The sequence below is a fragment of the Heloderma suspectum genome, chromosome 1 (assembly GCF_057233095.1).
Source record: "Heloderma suspectum isolate Gila_16-S chromosome 1, 16-S_ref, whole genome shotgun sequence".
NCBI classification, from domain to species: Eukaryota; Metazoa; Chordata; class Lepidosauria; order Squamata; family Helodermatidae; genus Heloderma; species Heloderma suspectum.
Window position 1 is genome coordinate 118,874,369 of NC_139458.1, and position 18,967 is coordinate 118,893,335.

The 18,967-nt window shown below is 44.1% G+C and overlaps 1 protein-coding gene across 26 annotated transcripts in view; it reads right to left on the reverse strand.

Annotated features, from left to right (window-relative positions):
* SOX6 (SRY-box transcription factor 6) overlaps window positions 1–18,967 on the reverse strand; it is a 613,575-nt gene that overhangs the window by 104,296 nt on the left and 490,312 nt on the right. For all 26 annotated transcript variants that reach the window (XM_084855012.1, XM_084855004.1, XM_084855009.1 and 23 more), the window contains 3 exons: window positions 11,398–11,547; window positions 6,218–6,398; window positions 1,598–1,782 (listed from right to left, as the gene is read on the reverse strand). In XM_084855012.1, coding sequence (XP_084711138.1) covers window positions 1,598–1,782; window positions 6,218–6,398; window positions 11,398–11,547 — 516 coding nt within the window. The remainder of the gene's footprint in view (window positions 1–1,597; window positions 1,783–6,217; window positions 6,399–11,397; window positions 11,548–18,967) is intronic.

Consider the following 18,967-nt stretch of genomic DNA (forward strand, 5'->3'; position numbering starts at 1 on the left):
ACCGGCTACATGGGTGGGCCCAGTTAGAATATGGTGCAGCTCCCAGGAGGCCATGGTCTCCATGAAGTCCCGAGGTGCTCCTGTGAGGATGGCCTCCGAATGTACGTTGAAGTCCCCCAACACCAGTAAGTTAGGGGACTGTACACGCACATCAGAGACCACCTCAAGCACCTCGGCCAGGGAGTCAGTCATGCAGCGGGGTGGACGGTACACGAGCAGAATCCCCAGACTGCCCTTCGGGCCCAACCTCCAGTACATGCACTCAACAACCTTGGTCTCCCGGAGAGGGGGTCTGGTGAAGACCAAGGACTCTCGGTAGATAACAGCCACTCCCCCTCCCCAATCCCCAGCCCTCGGCTGCTGTGCATACGAAAATCCAGCTGGACACATGGCTGCAAGGGTTGGAGCAGCAGCCTCGGCCAGCCAGGTCTCCGTAATACATGCCAGGTCTGCACCCTCATCCAGGATCATGTCATGGATGAGGGAGGTTTTCTGGGTAACAGACCTGGCATTGCAGAGAAGCAAACGAAGGCCAGAAGATGGGGTCACGCCTCCCCCAGCCATCCTTTGGCTCTGGACAGGCCGGGAGCAGGGGACAGATACTACACATCTCTCCCTTGTTCCTCTTAGCTGGCATGGCCTGCCCCTAGCGCTCCGCCAGCGCCTGCCGCCCAGCCTCGGTATGTTCTGGCCCCCAACACTCCCCCCACTGCCTCCATCAGGTGGACACAAGGTGTAGAAAATGATTAAAGGGATGGAGCACTTTTCCCTTCAAGGAAAAGCTAATGCACTTGGGGATTTTTAGTTTAGAAAAATGACAACTAAGGGGGGACATGATCAGAGGTCTATAACATTTATGCACGGCACAGAGGAAAGAGAGAAAGATGTTTTTTCTCCCTCTTCCATAATAGTAAAACCCTGGACCACCCAAATGGTTGGCAAGAGGTTCAAGGCAGACAGAAGAATGTACTTCATCACAAAAGGTATACTTAATTTATAGAATTCACTGCTGCCACAAGATGTGATGAGGGCCACTTGTTTAGATGGCTTTAAAGGGGGATTACAGAAATTTATGGAGGATGGTTCTATAATACTGATTATCTATGATGACTAAATGGAACCTCCATGTACAGAACCAGTATGCCACTAAGTGCCAATTGTGGAGGAGTAGGGAGGACTACTGCATTCATGCTCTGGTTGTGGGCTTCTGGGAAGTTTCTACTTGGCCACTGTGGGAAACAGGACGCTTGACTAGATGAACCTTTTTTCTGATCCAGCTGGGCTGTTCTTAAGTTTATTCTGTTCATCGGACATGGCTCTCCCCAGCCCACTGAGCTAGCATATATGCACCAAATTGTATTTGTGTATGTCTGGGAGCCTAGAGGTCCTTCCTCCTGTGAGTGTCTCATCCTGGCTAATTTAGTCTGAGTTCTACTTTATGGAACTACATGACGCAGTGAAAATTTGTTTTTGTCATTACCAAACATGATTAAAAACAGCAAGGTAGAAACTGCTACATGAGGTTAAGAGGCCATTGGCCAGATAACAATTGCAAGTAAAAATGAGCAGCGGACGTGGTAGAAGAGGAACACGTTACCTTTTCAGCCCTACAGTTGTTTAGACCCATGTTATTCATGGAGGGAAGTTTTCCATCAATACCATGTGGCTGCTGCTGCTGCTCCCTCTGGATCTGTTCTCTCATCTTTCGAGCCTCCTGAATGGCTTTCATTACTGTGTCCTGGTCTCCAAAGAGGGCAGGTGAATTAAGACTGGAAAGGATGTCTAGAAATAACAGAAACTGTATTTAAGTTTATTTTGGGAATCAGATTTTAAAGCAGTGCATTAAATTTCTCTTTGTTTGCAAGAGATATCCCACACACACACACATATATCCACTCCCCTAATAACTGTATTAGACTAGTTATTTCACAAGCGGCAAGCTTAAAAGCTATGCATTTTTCATTAAGCATGAGCACCAATCATTAGCTATCAGTACAAATCCAGATTTTGTTTTCTGTCCAGACTGATGTCGACTTAGCTGGGAATAGTTCTTAGAACTATCAGCATAGAATACTTGATTATTATGTTCATGGTTTATTTAAATTATTTTATGACCTAACTACCTGGAATCATGTATATTTTCTGCCCTATTTTAAGACCTCAGAAGGGGTCACCAAAAGTTCTTACAATGCATTTATAAACAAATATATATATTATTTTTTAATAAACACTTGTATTTTGTTTTTTCAGATCATATACATACATACATACATACATATTCTGCCATAATATACTTTATGTTACAGTAGTCTGCATTTATTTTTTAAAGCTGTTGTCCATCCTGAATTCATATGGGTAGTCCAGATAATTTAACTGACCCCTGTTTTACCTTGTTTTCACAACAACTCTGTGAGCTAGGTGAAACTCAAAGGATTGGCTTGCTCATGACCACTACATTCCCCTGTGAAGTACACAGGACATGTGGATAGTTAAATGAAAACACTTTCGATTTTATCATATTACTTAGTGATTTGAGATTCTTGTTATTGAAGAAAATGGGGTGAGTGTGTGTGTGTGTGTGTGTGTGTGTCTGTAAATCATACAAAGCACCTAATGAATGAACTCTGCCCAGTGAGGCAGCTTTTGAAATGGAGAATGAGAAAAGCAACCAAATGCAAACTTTCAGAGGCATCCATTTAAATACTATACGAATTTTAATTAGTTTTTCAGTGTGATTGAATAATACTGGATTCAAAGCACTCTAGTCATAGAATGACATTTTACAGCATAGGTGTGTGAGTATGTAAGTTATCTATTCAGTATAAGCTCAAAGGTGTAAATAAACTAAGACAATACATTTTCATCCCATCTTGATCAGGAAAAAAAACCAAAAAAAAAAAAAAACCAAGCAGGTATAGGCATAAAATACACTCTTGTTCCTTTCACAGATGGATTTCATTGTAGAAAATATTAGTCTTTTAGAGAGGTTTTCTACACTAAGACCAAAGGAAAAAATCATTCAGTGTTAGGAGAGTTTAAGGTACTATGCCTTTGCCAACCACACAGTGTTAGGCTGGTACGTCAATTACATCCTCTCCTGGAGACTGCAGACTTGGCCAGAGTGATACATGCCTTAGTTTCATCACATCTGGATTACTGCAATGCACTCTACATAGGGCTGCCTTTGAAGAGTGCTTCTCAGAAACCACAATTGGTGCAGAATGCTGCAGTGAGGCTGTTAACAAGAATGACATATAGGGAGCAGTTAAATCCCTTACACTGGCTTCCAATTTGTTTCCATGCCCAATTCAAAGTGCTAGTGATGACCTTTAAAGCCCTTTATAGTTTGGGACCAGGATACCTTCTCCCATATGAACCCGCCTGCCTAATGATATAATTGTCAGAGGCCCTCCTGGGTGTCAGGCATTCCCAGAGGTATGTCTTCTTGGGACCAGAGAAAGGGCCTTTTTAATGGCTCTGGAACGCCATCCCAAAGGGAAGCTTTCTCTCTCGGCTATTTTAGTGTTTTATGGCTGCTGTATTGTATTTATTGTTGCCAAAGTGTTCTTAAAATGATTAAGTTATTGTGTTAACTTGTGCTATTAGCTGCCTTGGGCTTCTTGAGGTCAGGTGAGGTATAAACGTTTTAAATAAATAAATAATGTGGTAAACATTTAGTGAATTGTTTTTTACGTTTGCTTGCAGCTTAGCGTACATGTCAGCTGCATAGCATATAGAAGTTTGCGTATTTTCATCTGGGTCCAACATTTCTGGAGAATCCGACAATACAAGAAATAGAACCCAAGGCACTGATATGTTTGTTAAATGCTGAACACGTCCAGGTAATAACCCAGGGAACTATCCTGTTTAAGAACCCTGCTCCCCCAAAGAGAATAGGCAAAAGTATGAATTCTCCTGCCTCATTTACAACCTGCCCCTACTTCTCCCACCTGCTGGGGAAATCAAACATGCCCTATGCAGCTGGCTCCAGGTTTGGGGGGCGGGCTTGTGCAAGATGACTTCAGTGGGCTGGGCTTTCTTCATCTGCCCTCTCCCCTTTGGGCCCCGTATGAACCACTGCCCAGAGAGAAAGATGGTGGAGGCTCCTTGGTCCTGCCGCTGCTTGTTCGTATAAACAGTCAACAGCAACTAAGAAGAGGAGCAAGAAGTAATTTCAGGGATCAACACCAGGCATCCTGCTAGGGTTCAAGCATTGTTAGCTCTACTCCAACAGAGCCAGTTCTGACCCAACAGCTGAGTGATAGGGAGACAGGGCTGGTGATCGGATGGAGGAAGAAAAGGGCAGGAAAAGCCAACAGCTGTATCATCTTTTGTAGCTCCAAAGCTGTAAAAGAGACAGGGCAGTTCTGCAGGTTGTGATTCCTTACGCTGCCTACCATATCTAGCAAATCTGATAATATGTATATATAAAAATTTTGAAGGTAAAATAAAAAGATAAAGGTATAAGATAAAAATGCTTTTTGCGTATTGTACAAATTCTTATATTCTCTCCTTCCATGTTCCAATAGGATCATAACTTTTAAAAATAACACAAGCTCCTTGAAATGAAATTGCTAAGAATTCCCCGCCACCCCCAACTTTCTTGTTGAAATCAGAAATGTATTATTTTTTGCACTGTAAATCGTACTTCTCAGGCACCTTCCTCAACCTAGTGCCCTCTAGATGTTTGGACTACAACTTTCATCAGCCCCAGCCATCATGGCCAATGGTCAGGCATGATGGGAGTTGCAGTCCAAAACATCTGGCACCAGGTTGGGAGAGGTTGTTTCGGGGCATGCCTGTATAGGAGCAAAAGCACAGAGCTGGAAAACACAGTTTTTAATACCATCCTGTGCTAGGTTTTCTGTGTCCTTTCCCTGTGTAAACTGCACCACCCATATTGATCTTGCAGTTCCTCCAGGACACCTCCAGTAGTGATGGGCAAAGTTCTTGCTTTCTTTTTTAACTGTGACCCCAAGATCCACAACCAGAGCCAGGTGCAAAAGATATACAGTTAGAATTAGAGAATTCTGAGCTCAGCAATTTGTTTTGAGTACCAGAAGTGAACTGAGCTTTCAGTCCTTCTATACAAAAAATCACATGTTATTGCTATTGTTAAAAAACTCGGAACCAGAGATCCTTGCCAATCTACTGGAAATCACCCAGGAATCTACCAGTAGATCCAGATCTATCTTCTGCCTACTCCTGCTGCATAGAATAGATTATCAGGAAGGGGGCAGGAGCTGTTCACAAGGATATGTGAGAGCCAGTGTGGTATAGTGGCAAGAGTGTTGGACTGGGAGTCGGGAGATCTGGGTTCTAGGTCCCACTCGGCCATGGAAGCTCACTGGGTGACTTTGGGCCAGTCACAGACTCTCAGCCCAATCCACCTCACAGGGTTGTTGTTGTGAAGATAAAATGGAGGAGGAGGATTATGTACGCCACCTTGGGTTCCTTAAGGAGGAAAAAAGGCGGGATATAAATTGAATGAATGAATGAATGAATGAATGAATGAATGTGTGGTTGCATACGGGGACTGAATGTGCTAAATTAAGAACATTCTTAGAAATACACTTTTAGAAATCAGTGGTCTCAAGAGAGGAGAATTCTTCTTTCTAAATCAAGAGTGGTCTGAGGTCCACTGGTAAACTCTTGAGCAATTGCTGGTGGACCACCTAAAACCTGCTGCTTTCAGGGATTCTTGCAAAGGATGCTGGACAAGCCAGGCCTTGGTCTGATCCAGCACAGCACTCTTTAAGTTATAAAGCAAGACTGCTTATTCAGACTCACGTAAAAAAGACGTGTGTGTGTGTGTGTGTGTGTGTTTGGGGGGGATGTTAATTGGTTGGGTGCTGTTTATTTCTGTTTCTTTTTATTGGTGTATTTTTGACTGTGTTTAAATTGATTTGTTTTTATGTTTTAATTGAGATTGTTTTTCTCTGTCTTTTACTATTGTTGGCCAACTTGAGCACCACTTTTGGCAGAAAGGTGGGATATAAACCAAATAATTTCCAGAGGGATAACTTTGTAAGTCTGTTGCGGAAAATGCAACCAAGAGTCTTGTGGCGCCTTAAAGACGAGCAAATGTATTATGGCATAAGCTTTCCTGGAGTAGAGTTTAGTTATCTCATTAGCTAAGAAAGAAAAGTAGACCATGCAATGCTAGAGTCAGCCCATCCCTCTTCTACATCATCCCTGTTTCTCCCCTTCTGAGTACCTAGAGAAGATCCTCTTCCCAGAGCTGCACCAATAGGGCTGGGGATTCCACTTTTATTGACCACATTCACAGGGCTGGTTTTACTAGTAGGGAAGAGGCTCTGTGTTGGTGATGTTGGGGATTTGACAGGTTCCGCTGTCTTGGGTCTGGCTGAGAGATTCAGTGGCTGCGCAGCATCATCCTAGAAGAGTTTAACGTAAATAATTATTAGAAGTAGACAAATGAAACACATTATCACTTAGAAAGCCACAGCTATTTTACACCTCCCAGACAATGCTGCATTTACTGCAATAATAACAAAAGAAGCTAATTATCTACACTCCTTGAAGATTCAACGAAAGGAAAACCTCATTTATTTCTCTGTGCTGTGCCTCTATTTACATTAACTATGTGGCTGGATCACTCTTTTTGACAAATTAAAATTTGAATTAGCTCGCATTTCTGCTTAATTTCCTAATGTGTTTTCTGAGATCTAAATTAACCTACAGCATTTACAAAGAATTATTTTTTAGAAATCCAAACAGCTCTGTTGCGTTGCTTTGCTGTGTCTACTTGGAAAGTTCTTGAAACTACAAAGCAGTTTGTGTGTGTGTGTGTGTGTGTGTGTGTGTGTACGCATGTGTGAGTGATAGGGTTATGGGTGAAAGCAAGGAGAAACACTTAGGGCACAATCCTATGCATGTTTAGACAGAAAAATAGTCCTACAACTCCTAGCAAGCTAGCTGGGGAATGCTGGGAGTTGCAGTACTTTTTTTCCCTGTAAATATATATAGGATTGCACCCTTAATACTTTAAACATTAATATTAGTTTATCCCTACACATCCATGGCCCTATTGCAGCCATGCATTTTCTACATGACTTTCTCAGTGCATAAACTCTATGGAGCTGCATTTCTACCTTTTCTTCCAAAGATATGGAAGGGTGAGGGGTGAGGGGAGATTCCATTTACAGTAACTTTTTTGGCAAAATTGTAAAATGATGAAATTTTGCACCCTGATCCTACAGCAACGGCAGGTGGGCACTAGTGCTAGTGAAGTTAAAGCAGCATACTGCTATTGCTAGTGTCTTGAACTATGACTGCTAATGTGGCTAAAATGGCACAAGTGAGCTATTGGTTCTGTCATCATTGGCTCCTATTCAACTAAACTGCATTGTACCTGCTGATATTTCGCAGTGAATTTTTGCATTTAGACTCAAGAACTAGGGCCAGGACCTTTTCACACCAGGAGCCATTAGAAACCTACCCTGTAAAAAAAAACCCCAAAAATGCATGCCATTTCTGTAATGCACTGGTTGATTGCTGCTGCTGCTCCCATACTAGAGCATTTGTCCTCTTGCACGGCACAGAAATGTGAATGCCTGAATCTATGTGCTATGCCTCACTGTAGCAGAGTTCAGGATCAGATTATTAGTTATTATAGATCAGATTGGATCCTAAGAATCCCGGTTGTCATATGCTGTAACATGGACATTGTCCTTAGTCCACAATGAACTACATGAAAAATATGCTGCATTATGATCTAAAAATTCAATGGCCTGTGCTGTGTATACAGCACAGACACATCACTATTTCTGCAATTTTGCTTAAAACATCCCACTATTTTTACGTCGTGCGTCATATAGCCTGGCATAGTTCAAGTGGAATTGGATATATGATTGCTGTTAAATATTGCAAAGGTCAGACCATGCTTTTGGAATACGCTTTAGAGCATTAAAAATGTGTTAGCATGTAATATATGGCATGCATGTAAATCTAGACAAGGTACATTTGTGTATTTGGTATTGGCATAAGCAGATGTGTAGCCATATCATTACGAGAGATAGCTGCACACTTTGTGTTGTGTTTTGTGTCAGTGAAATGAGAAAAATGGGGCTCACATAGTGAAAACGTGTGTGTATCTAATCTTAAGACATACCTAACTTCTAGAAAACAAAGAATCTCAGAAACTTGTTCTTTTGATCTACCACTCCCCTTTACAACACAACCTTGCCCTATTCACCAGACAGCTTGTACCCTGTGTTGAACTTGTTAGCAATCAGCCGGGCACAGCATTTTTGGAACATCAGAATACTGATTTTCTGTAATTAAAATGAAACGAGCCTGGTAACATGACTCTCTCATTTAAAATATGCCCAAAGCTGAGATCTGCTGGATATCAGGGTGCATCATCTATATTTCAGCAGACAGCACTGAACACTTCAAAGCTTAGAAATCTATGAAAGAATACAATGATACGCTCCATTATATTATCATTGCCATTGTTCTTGCTATCAAGTCAAGAGTCTACATGGTACACCTTGTCATATATACTGTATAATTATACATTTATAATATTACACTTCCTCTACAGTTTACATAATTTCTAGGTCATGCTATATAGGCATTACCCCCACCAGTGATTTTAATTTGTAGAAGTCACTGAAAATATAGTCTTTTATCAGTAAGTGATATGGGATAGTGGGGGGAGAGTAATATGGCTTTCAGGACAATGACATTAGAACTCCTTAAGAACCTTTTTGGGGATATCCTCATGGTGGATATTTTGGCAGACTGGCTGTGTTGTTTCATCACATCCAATCAATTCCCACAGGCCACTCATCTTCAGCCCCTTCCAGTTATGCCCTATATAAACATCCAATATTCTCATCTCTCTTTTAAGTATTAGTCTGGAAGATGTGATGTCTGCTATCTTGTCCCATGGAAAAGTCTATATTTTTATACTTTTCTGCTAAAATATATAAATAGTCCAGCTTTGGAGGGTCTATCTGGACACAGAGCTAAGAACATTATATTTATATTTATTTATATACATACATACGTACATACATCATATATCCCCTCATATGTCCCTACATTTGGCTGTTGAGACAACAGACAAGATGGTATCACACATTGTTGTTGTTGTTTATTCGCTCAGTCACTTCTGACTCTTCGTGACTTCATGGACCAGCCCACGCCAGAGCTTCCTGTCGGCCGTCGCCACCCCCAGCTCCCCCAAGGTCGAGTCCGTCACCTCCAGAATATCATCCATGGTATCACACATATACACACAGAATTCCATGTACAGAAGCTGACTGAACCAGCAGTCGAATCTTGCTTCATTGGTGATGGGACAGCATCTTCCACTGTATCCATGGTCAACACGCTAGCTTAAGGGGAGCAGGACAGGCTGTGTGACACACACAGTTCTATTCTCCGATACCTCACCACTGCTTGCTTAGCACTACGCCTGGTGCCTGCTCACTGCCCACTCAATTCTGCAGTGCAACATGGCACCAGCATGCATCACATGAGCATACACAGAACTGATGCCTGCTGGAATGTCTGTCCCGGGATGGCTGCCTCTCTGTCTCCTCCCTTACTCAAGGGCCTTTCCCAATGGCTGTTTGTGATGCATTGAGTCAAGCCTACTAGGCATGAGGGAAAGACAGCCCAGGCCAGCAAGGGATCATTTCTACTTCAGGAGGGCAAGCTCAGGAGGATGGCCCGGGGGCGCGGGGGGGGGGCATGCTACAACTGCCCGCCCTCAGTATCCACCGCCTGAGGCAGCTGCCTCACTCTGCTTAATGGAAGGGCTGGCCTTGTTCATATAATCCATGATATATTGTCCCAAAACAATGGTTCCATAATTGTAAAATCATAAAAATGAAGGATTTAAAGAAACCTGAAGATTTTTCAGGCAAGCCACTTTCTCGGATACAGAATCCTACTTGTCAGTGCAAGCACACAAGATCTGAACAACAATGCAGAGGGGCTGCCTTGTTCCCATCGGGAACATGCCACTCAAACAATGGGGACTCCCACTGCTGGATTAAAGCTGATTATTAGTGTTGGGGTAAGGGGGTATGGTGACCTTATAGCCTACAGTATTTTATACATTCATTGTGAATGCATATTATAATCTCCGTTTTACTTCATTAAAAATGGTATTACTGACTTCTTTAAGGAAGGAAAGAAAGTAGGATGATGTTGGATATAGATCTTAACAAACAAATTCCAGCTGCCCACAAAAAGCTGGAAAGGAGCTTAGTTGTTGCATGCTGCTGCCAAGTACTACACTGCAGCTTCCTAGTTCTAAGAAAGTGACAATTAAGCATGCATGAGCTTTTGACAATACATCAAAACCAAATAGAAGCAATCCAAATACCAGCAACAGTGCGATATCAACAAGGGCCCAATCAATCTGCCATCATGGCATTTTTTTTCCACCCAATCAATTGGCAGTGATGACCTTATTTTTTTTTTTTATTATTTTTATCTGAGGCTTCTTTCAAAACAATGATCGATTTGTAAAGTAAGTAGAAGGCGTGTTGTTTCCCTTGCCATCTCACATAGGAAAGGCCAATTCCCCCCAAACACCCCTTTTTGTCATGGCTACCAGCCTTACCAATGCAATATTAGTAAGATTTAGGCATAGATTCCCTGCCCAGGTTATGCTAAACATAGAACTCAGCGAAGCAGCTGCACGTCTGGCTCATACAACTCCTCAGTCACTGGGATTTTTCATGCTGCCCATGCTTGGGAATCAAACTGCTAAATCCATATTGGCTCTTCACTTCACCTTCTCACACATGCTTACTTAAGAACAACAATGTAAAATTCCCAGATATAAAAGAATGCATGACTAGAAGTGGTAGAAGTTCAATTATCAGTAGCAAATAAAAACCTAGTTTTGCATTATCACTTATCCTGGAATAACAATCACTCTAGTCACGTCGATCTCTGATATATTTAGACTCTCAAGAGGACCATCAGAGTTGAAAGTGAGCCAGAAAAGAGTCAAGGTCAAAGACCCTTGGCAAGATCAGGGGCTCTTGACTCACCATAACTGATATGTGGTCATGACATGTCAACAACAGCATGGTTATGTCTGGTGGGTGCAGTACACAATAACATAGAGAAATACAGTGACCCGTAAATAGCCCAGTGGGGCTACAGTATCACTGGATGTCCTTGTTTGTGTAGACAGAGATTGTTATCTCTAAGTCCTGACAGTGTAAAAGCCTTCTAATACTATCTACAGAAGCAACTACCTCAAGGTAGCAAAGGAGGCATGGCCTTGCTCTACCCAAGTTGACAGTCCTTGCTTCTCCTTACCTGAAATAGGTAAACAAATGCTAGAGTACAGTGAATTATGTATCAGAGGGAATGTGTATGAAAGCAAACTCAAAGAAATACCTTAACTTGAGTTATAGGGCTGGTCCCTCTCTTTTCATTTTTCATCCCAGTAGGTGAGAGCGTCCCTGTCGCGTTTGGCGGCTGAGGGGTGGAGGGCATCTTGGCTCCAGGTGAAACCTGCATGCTGGCCAACTGAGCGGCATAGAGTTGCTGCAAAACAAGAACAAGTTTTCTCTTTAAGAAGTCTGGAAGCAGATATTCCTAAATGGCAGGCAAAATATTCTGAGTCCCTGGAGGTGTGATAACAGAGGCCCTCCATCTTGCTGGCAGGACAATGCTGTTGAAAAGGAGGGATTTCTGGATTAAGGCCAAAATGCCAATTTAACAGAGGAAATGGTAAGCTGTCTGGATATTACACCAGGCCTGGTAAATGATCAAAATAGGCATCCAAACCTAATGATTAAAGAACAGATCTCATAAACCCATCAAATAAATTAAAACTGAATAGCAAGTACCTATCAAGAATTATAGAATATTACAGTAACCTGTACTGAGCACCTTTTGTTTAATACCCTATTATTTATTTCTCACTGATATGAAGCAGTCAGACAATTTTATTTCTACCTGTAAGTTTAAGAATTTGCATAACTAATCTCTTTAGCGCTAAGATGAATAGAAGTGTAAATCCCTATTCATAAAGATGGGAATATGAAAACGACTTTAAATATTACTGTTTAAAGTAATAGAGCTTACATTCAACTTCCCTAACTTTTCAGAAGTTGAACAGAACCCTGCCAGAAGATGTGCAATTAAGACATATTCCTAAATCATTATTAAGTATTTCCTGAACAAAGTACATAGGTTTAATTTCCCTCTAGCAGCCAACCTTAAAATCTCACCTTGAATTAGCAATAGCAATAATTCTACCACTATAAACAAGGACGATCCTATTCCCTCTCACACAAATAAATCTGTATACAATTTGCCTTATTAGTTAAAAAAAAAAAGCACCCCAAAAACAGGTGGTTTGTATGTAATTTCCAACATTACTATCATTCAGATGGACAAATAAAAAAAATTACAGTAATCAAAAACAGACCTTTCAGCACATGTAATTAAATGTAAGCTTAATAAAGAATAATTTGCAAGAGCCAGATGTGCTTATGTCATAATTGTTGCTTTCTTTGGAACAATTTTTCTAATATAACAAGCTTCCAAAGAAATGAAAGTCACACAATACTATATACGCTCAGTGACTCAGTGGCTAGACAAATGTATGCATAAGGTCAGAGTCAGAGTACTTTGGGTCCTTAATGGAAAAATCCTAGTTTCCTCCCCCCACCACTACTATGTCTATATGGCACTCAAACCACTGGACTGGGGAAAGCCCCACTCACTTCAGAATGGAAGGCTCCCACAGAGCTCTTTAAGGAATAGACTGACCATTCTATTCATATTCAACTCCATTGCTGTGTCATGCGGATCCTAAACAAACAGGACAGGAGCCTAAAGAATTTGCAGCAATTAAATATTTAGGGCGAATACTGTGGATTTTGCTCCTCTTTTTGAACTCTCTGATTTCTCTCCTTTATGCACTGAATAATTACATGTTCTGCCAGAGGAGCCTGGGATCTTATCAACACCCGTTACCTATGGAACATAAACTAACATGATGTTCTTAGGATTATTTTTTGTTAGTTTCATAGGCTATATCCCTGTGGAAAAGCAACAGGAAACTGCTTAAAAAATTATCAGATATATGCATTTCCCATGTAAGCTAAATTTGATTACCATAACAGAGTAAGGTAACATATTCATCCATAATAATAAAAGAGGATGTCTGTCTGGCAGTACCATAGCTACCAAGACCATGCAACCCAGGCATCTGAAACTTGGCATGCATACTAAGGGGACCCTAGAGGTGGACCTCAAGGTTATTTGGTTTTTAAAATGCATTAATTAATTTTAATGTGTCTGTGTGTTTGAGGCCTGCAGCACCATCTTCAGTTACTAGGTGGCAGATGTCCTTAACCAGCCCATAGCTTTGCAGTCAAGACAGTCTGAAGCCAGGGGGAATAGTCCAAGGGACAGAGTTATATGGCTGGTCCCATCCCTGCTGTGGGACAGCCCCACCACAGGGAACTATAGGTACACCATGGCAGGGATTGTCAGGGTGGATACTGAGCCCATAGAACCTCAGAGCAGTTCTGATTCTGAGGAGGAACAGCCGTCCGTGGGAGAGGAGCGCGCTCATCCCTCCCAGGCCCTGCAGCTGGCAGAGATTCCTCCTGCCGGCATTCCAGACATAGACAGCAGTCCTGGGAGTGAAAGAGTGAGGGAGGAGGTCTGGTTGGATGCTCGACGCAGACGCAGAGAGCGACGAGCTATGGAGGGCGCGGAAAGGAGGCGTAGTGGCGTCACGTCCAGAGGACCCAAGGGAAAAGGGGAGGGACTCTCCCTAGCCCATAAGTTCAGGGTCTGCAAGTGATACTCGTTCAAACGGGGACCAACTGTTTCCAACATAGATTACTCTGCTGTTCATAGCTTAGTCGCTGGTGATAGAGTTATTAAGTTGTAAAAGGAATAAAGCCTTGAAGAGAATCCTTTGTCTGTGTCTGGAGTTGGCTACTGGAGTAGATTGAAAGAGGCTGGCTAGGGCCTCCTGACAGGGATCAATGTATGGGTGGCTTCACTCATACATTGGGGAAACACCCCTTGACTGGGGTCAGTGAGGTCACGGCCAGGTGAAAGACACACTCCTGAGGAGGGCTATTATGACAAAGTAAATGAGGAGGATTGGTACTAGGGATGTTAGAGAATTCCGCCACGGATCCCAGGGGGGCCAAATTCCAGTGAATTCAGCCCCCCGGAATCCATGGCGGAACGGAGCAACCCACCCCACCACCCTGCAAAAGCCCCGCGAAACGGAGCCTACCTGGCTGTCGCTCCGGCTGCAGCTCTGGCTGCGGCGGTAGCTCCGGTGGTGGCGGCAGCGGCAGCTCCGGTTGCTGCCGGGCTGCTACGGATGCAAATAGTATCCTGAGTAGGGGACGGCATTTGCATCCCTGTGGTAGCCCGTGATAGGCTACGTAAATATTTATGAAGCCTATCACGGAGAAAACGGGAACACAAATGGCACAGGGGATGCCATTTGCATTCCCGGTTTAGCCGTCATAGACTACGTAAATATTTACGTAGCCTATCCTACTCAGGATGCCATTTGCATCCGCAGCAGCCCAGCAACGGCTGGAGGCCCCGCTGCGGGTTGGCCCAGCCGGCGGCTCCGCGGCCTGGCCGTGGAGTGGAGCCAGCCAGGCAGGATTCTGGGGGGGAGAAACGGATTGCCTCCCCCCATTGAGGATTTCGGAGGGGGGGATGGAGCACCTAGTTGGTACATCCTATTTGGTAAGTGTTTCGTACATCCCTAGTTGGTACACACCGCAACAGAAGCACAGACGAGCTGAATTAAGGAAAACAATCGTACTAAAAGTAGTCTCAGAAAAAACGTTTTTTCTACAAAAATCCCTGGGATGGCCACAATGTCATGTGTAGGGATGACAGAGAATTTCTCCACGAATCTCCGGGAGGCCGAATGCCAATGCATTCGGCTCCCCAAAATTGGTGGAGAAACGGTCCACCACCGCCCCGCCACCCCCCCCCCCAGGATGGGACTTATCTTTGGCGAATGTCCCTCACGGCGGCGGCTCCAGGCGGCTCCCGGCAGCAGCCGGTCTTCTGACCGGCTGCTGCCGCCACCATTTCCAAGTAAAACAAAAAACAAAAAACCACAAACGTGATAGGCTACGTAAAGATTTACGTAGCCTATCACGGCTAGATTTTCAAAAAACACTGTGATAGGCTACGTAAATCTTTACGTAGCCTATCACGGCTGACTTTGGGGGGGGGAAAGCGCGTACGCAAATGGCGGCGTCCATGGGCGCCGCCATTTGCGTTCATTATTTTGGCACGGGTAGTCTACGTAAATATTTAATAGCGTTGCCCTTATTTTCGCCGTAGTCTACGTAAATATTTACGTAGACTACCCGTGCCAAAATAAGGAACGCAAATGGCGGCGCCCATGGGCGCCGCCATTTGCGTACGCGCTTTTTTTTTTTTTAAAGTCAGCCGTGATAGGCTACGTAAAGATTTACATAGCCTATCACGGCTGACTGCAGGCCAGGGACACAAACGGCGGCGGCTACAGCCGCCGCCATTTGCGTCCCAGCAGGACAACAGGATTTGCGGCCGGAGAGACGGGGCGCTCCCCCCTGGCCAGAATTTCGGCGGGGAGGGATGGGGCACCCGAAATTCTGGGGGAGAAATGGAGCGCCTCCCCCCCACCGCGAAGCAAGCTTCGGGATCAGGTAAGTGACTTTCGTCCATCCCTAGACGTGCCCTGAATGACCTCCAGAGGCAGCCAACCCACAGTAACTGTAAATCACACGTGGAGACACCCCCCAAGAGAAATAATGCAAATGGAATTAATTTGTACAAATGTATGCAAGTCACATAATTCAGCTTTTGGGGGGACAGAAATTCAGTTAACACAGCATAGAGGATGCCAATTATATGAGAAGGTATACAATGGTTGGATCCAGATTTAGATTTCCCTGCACCCTCTTCCCCATGGCAGCACGTCCAACCCCCTGAAACTACAACAGAAAAGGCTGAGGGATCCTGACAAATGGGGTGGACTGTGGTGTGGGGGAAAGGGAGGAATCCCCGCAAATTTGGCGGAGGCACCTTTCACAAGTGGAGCTCTGACCACAGAAGGTGCCTTATGCAGTTTGGGGGGGATCCCACACACACCATAGCCCACCCCATTCAGGAAGGTCCCCCAACCGTCTGTGTAGCATTTTCAAAGGGCTGGACAGGGTGCTGTGGGGATTAAGGGGTGGGAAAGTTCTCTTCCACCAATCCAGTTGCACGTCCTTAAGTCAGGATCTAACCCAATGATTATATAATATAGAATAACTGTGGAATTTGTAATTGTATAATAAATTAATAAAGTGAAAAGTACACACGTCTCTAACTTACATCAGTTCTCTAGCTTCTGCGGGGGCTTTATGTTAACTTCCAGGAGTAATGTACTTGTTTTGATATATGATTTTCTGTACCTGAGGCAGTTCCCCCCTCCCCTTATCTCCAATCAGAAATAAGAGCATCCTCTGCTAAGTATGAACTGCAAAGAGCACATCAAAGTACACTTTTCAAAGTCTGAGCATCTTTCAAAAGCATTTTTCTTTTCCTTTGTATTGGCTTTTAGAGTCCAGGGTCAAGTTTGGGTAGGAGGCATGGAAGGGATTCTGGTTCTTTTTGTTTCATCTGTTTTAACCAGTCTTTAATTGGACATTTATTTATAATTTATGGGTGAGCAACAAGTACAAATAAATACCAATTATATGTTGTCTATAGTGTGCACAAGCTTCCTGAAATTTTTGGCACTGACAACAATCTAAAGGAAATCTAACTTTCAGAGGCTCATAGAATCATAGAATAGTAGGGTTGGAGGGGCCTACAAGGCCCTCACATAAACAACAACATATATCCACAAATGCATCCCAAGGAGTAAGCTTACTACAGGGGCCCTGGCCAAGCTTTAGTTGCACATAAATAAGATCTTAACATATAACTAGTTACGCATGAATGTGGATGCAGCAGGACATCACCTGCAACTGCGGACTCCGCAGGCATCCCCTTTCCCCAGATGTCCTTTATGACTCCGGAGATTATGGGCATTAATTTGCACCTCTCCTTCCGAGGCGTCATTGTTTTTATGTGGCTGCCTTAACAGCTTTCTTTAGGGCCCTCAGAATCTCCAAGCTGGTTTGGGCATCCAGATGTAATGCAACTGATTGGGCCCTGACATACTTGATGCCGAAGTGCAATATGATATTGTCCGGATTTGGCTCAGGAAACTTAAATACTGTCTAACTAGCTAGGGGCACAGAGCTGTTCCTTCTCCTTATGATAATAGAGGAGTTATGCCCCGTCAGGGTGTTAGCTGCTTTCTTGCATCTAAAGGGGACGGTAGATAGCCTAGTCTTTTTCCTCGGATGGATTCCCCCATTTAACTATATCAATTTTGGACCATTACTAAGCTGGCATTGAGTACTCTCAGTCTAGGAAATCCGATTTAGGACACATTCTTTCAGCATTGGGGCTGCTCCTACAGCTGCGCCTTTGGGTTTTTTCACCGGATCAAGTGAAGGCGGTGGGCAGGTGGCACTCCACGGCCTTCAAGACTTATGTGTGGGCTTTTCCTTGATTCCAGGGAATATAGTCTCTCCTTTTCAGTTACTTATTCTTCTCCTTTATCTCCTTTAGATCAATGGAATGGATGTGAACCTGTACATGTGCTCATGTGGTCACAGCTAGGGATGTACGAAAGTGACTTACCTTTCACGGATTATGTTGATGGGGGGGGAGGCATTCCGTCCCTTCCCCCAGAATCCTGGCCGGGGGGGAGGAGCTCCGTTCCTCCCCCCAGAATCCTCGAACGGCCGGCTGTGCTCCGCGGCAGCTCCGCAGAGCAGCCCTCCAGGCCCAGCCAGGCCAGGCCAGGCCAGAGCCGTCCGCAGCTGGATTTCTGGCCGCGGAGGGCTCAGGGTAAAAAACAAACAAACAAAAAACAACCAACCGCGTACGCAAATGGCTGCGGCTACAGCCGCCGCCATTTGCGTTCCTTCTTTTTGGCCGTCTTAATCTACGTAAATATTTACGTAGACTATGACAGCAAAAATAAAGGGGAATGCAAATAGCATAGCAGGTGCTATTTGCGTCCCTTTTTCATTCACCATTTTAGCCTACGTAAATCTTTACGTAGGCTAAAACGGCGAATCAAAAGGAGACGCAAATAGCGCCCGCTACTCTATTTGCGTTCCCCTTGATTTTCGCCGTCATAGTCTACGTAAATATTTACATAGATTAAGATGGTAAAAAGAAGGAACGCAAATGGCGGCGGCCATAGCCGCCATTTGCGTACACGGTGTTTTTTTTTTAAAACCCACTGAACCATGATAGGCTACGTAAAGATTTACGTAGCCTATCTCGTCTTTTTTTTCTTTTTTCTAGCCATGATAGGCTATGTAAATCTTTACATAGCCTATCACGTCTTTTTTTTTTTTTTTTTACACAAGCCTGGAAATGGCGGCGGCACCAGCCTGTCGGAAGATCCGCCCCAGGTGAGTCTCGTCCCGGGGGGGATCCGCGGGGGAGCGGGGGGGAGGCCGTTCCGCCACGGAGTTCGGGGGGCCGAATGCACTGGCATTCGGCCTCACCAAGATCCGTGACAGAATTCTCTGACATCCCTAGTCACAGCATGGTGTTCTGGGATGGTCGGAGGTCTTAGGTCAAGCTGTGGATCCCAGCTCGGACTGTCCCAGTGTGCCTGTGTTTGGGGGCTTGGCAGATGTGGCATGTGTTGAGAGCACCCTCCCCACTCTATTCCATCAACGTGAGGTGCATGTTCCCCCACAGGATTTGATGCTGCATCTAGGGGGGAATGACCTGGTTGTGTGAAGGCAAGGACCTCATCCTGCAGGCCTTGGCCAATTCCGAGTTATCTGGCACCATGAGCCAGGGATAACTATAATTTGGTCTTGTGAGTTCACAAGAATGAAGTGCAGAA